The sequence below is a fragment of the Sinocyclocheilus rhinocerous genome, unplaced genomic scaffold, assembly GCF_001515625.1.
Source record: "Sinocyclocheilus rhinocerous isolate Xijiao unplaced genomic scaffold, SAMN03320098_v1.1 scaffold63, whole genome shotgun sequence".
In the NCBI taxonomy this organism is placed as follows: domain Eukaryota; kingdom Metazoa; phylum Chordata; class Actinopteri; order Cypriniformes; family Cyprinidae; genus Sinocyclocheilus; species Sinocyclocheilus rhinocerous.
Window position 1 is genome coordinate 344,792 of NW_015659563.1, and position 2,230 is coordinate 347,021.

Consider the following 2,230-nt stretch of genomic DNA (forward strand, 5'->3'; position numbering starts at 1 on the left):
TATATATATATATATATATATATATATATATATATATCTCACAATATTTAATGTCATGTAATTTCAGTTTACTTGTGAAAAGGACACCCAGGAGCTCAGGATATCGTCCAGACTGTGAGTTCCTTCATGTTGCTCATCTTTGGATTTGATTGGATATTAAGAATATTTTGTGCTTAATCCGCATCACTTAGAGAAATCAAACACCCTGCATTTATGTAGTTGGATGTATTATTCATCTGTCTGTGTTCAGAGTAGTTATGCAATGCTTTTAGACAGAAAGCTGATAAGCTCTTTATATCCATCCGTCCGTCTATCCTCCAAGCACAAATGTGCTCTTGACTTGCACTCTAAAGCTGAGCGCCGAAGTGCTTCGAGTCCGTTATCAAGAGGATGGAGAATCATTTAGCTGTTTAGCAGTGACGCACTACCGAGGGCGGCCCAGTAATGTCCTCTACAGGGGACCATGAGCTCTGCTCGAATGCAAATAATAATGCAACCAACCACCAACAAAATATAAATACATTCACCATTAAAAATGTTACAATGAGATGAACCTGCTTTTGAATAGGATGAAACATCACATCATAACATCTTAATTCTATTATTGTATAATATATTTTTTCTAGTTAGATTTATAATAATATTGAATAATATATGATGTAATTAGTTATATGAAAAAAAATCATGTGCTTAATTGTCATGGAAATAATGGAAAAATTCTGGGCTTTCTTTATGCAAAATATAACTTTTTTGTTCCCTAATATTTCCAATTAGCTGGTTATGATTATATAATTTTATTTTCAAAATACTTTTTTGGAATGTGCGTAATTGTCATGAAAATAATATTACATAATTATAACATAGAATAATGTATTATATAATTTATTATTTATTTTTAATCCTATTTTTTTGGAATATGCTTAATTATCATGAATAATGCAAACAGTTTTGGACTTTCTTCATGCAAAAACAAACATATATATATATATATGCCATTCAAATTTTTGGGTAAAATTACTTGCATTTCTTGCATGACTTTCAACTGAATTAGTTCATGCTGGCGGAAGACTTATTAGAGATGTTACCTGAATTAAATGAATTACCTGATTATAATTAATATTATATAATAATTATTTTTATTCACATTATTTGGAATGTGTTTAATTATAATGAAAACAATGCAGAAAAGCTTTCTTTCTGCAAAGTACAATTTTATTTTTCTCTTCCCTTTTGTTTTTAGATATTGGATTTGAAGTCCCTGATAAGTTCCTAGTGGGTTATGCTTTAGACTACAATGAATATTTCAGGGATTTGAGTGTAAGTGTTTTGTCCTGTTCTGTTCCGATTGAATTGTGTGCTCTGCATAACTTGGCGTATATTGAGTGCAAGTTGTGTCCGTTTTGTATATTACTTGTTTGTCTGATCTGAATGATGTATTTACACCTTCTCTTTTTCTTTATATCTTTCAGCATATCTGTATATTAAGTGACAGCGCGAAAGAGAAATATAAAGTATGATATGACACCCAAGTGCTGGATGCATGAAGACAAAGATCACTGTGAACTTTTTTTTGTTTGTTTTGTTATTGTGAAATTATTTTTCTACATGCCATCTGAAATGATTAATGAACTCATGAAACATGGATTCCCAAAGATCAATGATCACACTTTAGTAGGGATGAGCCGATACGAGTATCGGTACCGAACGGTTCACGGGGCTATTTCCAAATGGAAGTGATCATCCCTATCCTCTTGGAGTGAGCAGGGCACATGCGTGCCATTATATATGCCTTGTCCAAATACACACACTTGTGGTCTTTGCACTTGACCACTTGATTACTTATATGACGTATTTCCTGTATTTGGCCCAAGTGTTCAAGTGAGCATGAAGACCACAAGTGTGTGTGTACAACTTTTCATTACCTGATGGGACACACTTATAGTGTTGTAAAAACGCAAATTGTTTACAGTTTTATTATTATTTTCAATACTTTGCATTTTAAAATCAACTTCTAAATGTCTGTTCAATAGTCCCTATAACATGACAATTTTAATTTGTGGTGCTTTTAATTAAGTGATAGAAAGCAGTTGCAAATGTTGTACAAAAATAAATATACTAATCTTTGCAGCAATAAAATGTGTAGCACTTTGTTTTACTACCAAATTATATGTAATATCTTATTATTATTAATATTTAACTTACATTGGAAAGGTTTCCGTGACCTCTCGCG

At 31.7% G+C, this 2,230-nt stretch overlaps 1 protein-coding gene across 2 annotated transcripts in view; it reads left to right on the plus strand.

Annotated features, from left to right (window-relative positions):
* hprt1l (hypoxanthine phosphoribosyltransferase 1, like) overlaps positions 1-1,630 on the plus strand; it is a 9,632-nt gene extending 8,002 nt beyond the window's left edge. The window contains exons 7-9 of one of the 2 annotated variants that reach the window (XM_016532720.1): positions 68-114; positions 1,241-1,317; positions 1,470-1,630. In XM_016532720.1, coding sequence (XP_016388206.1) covers positions 68-114; positions 1,241-1,317; positions 1,470-1,517 — 172 coding nt within the window. In that variant the 3' untranslated portion in view covers positions 1,518-1,630. The remainder of the gene's footprint in view (positions 1-67; positions 115-1,240; positions 1,318-1,469) is intronic. The other variant, XM_016532719.1, reaches the window with a different exon arrangement.
* The last annotated feature ends 600 nt before the right edge of the window (positions 1,631-2,230 follow it).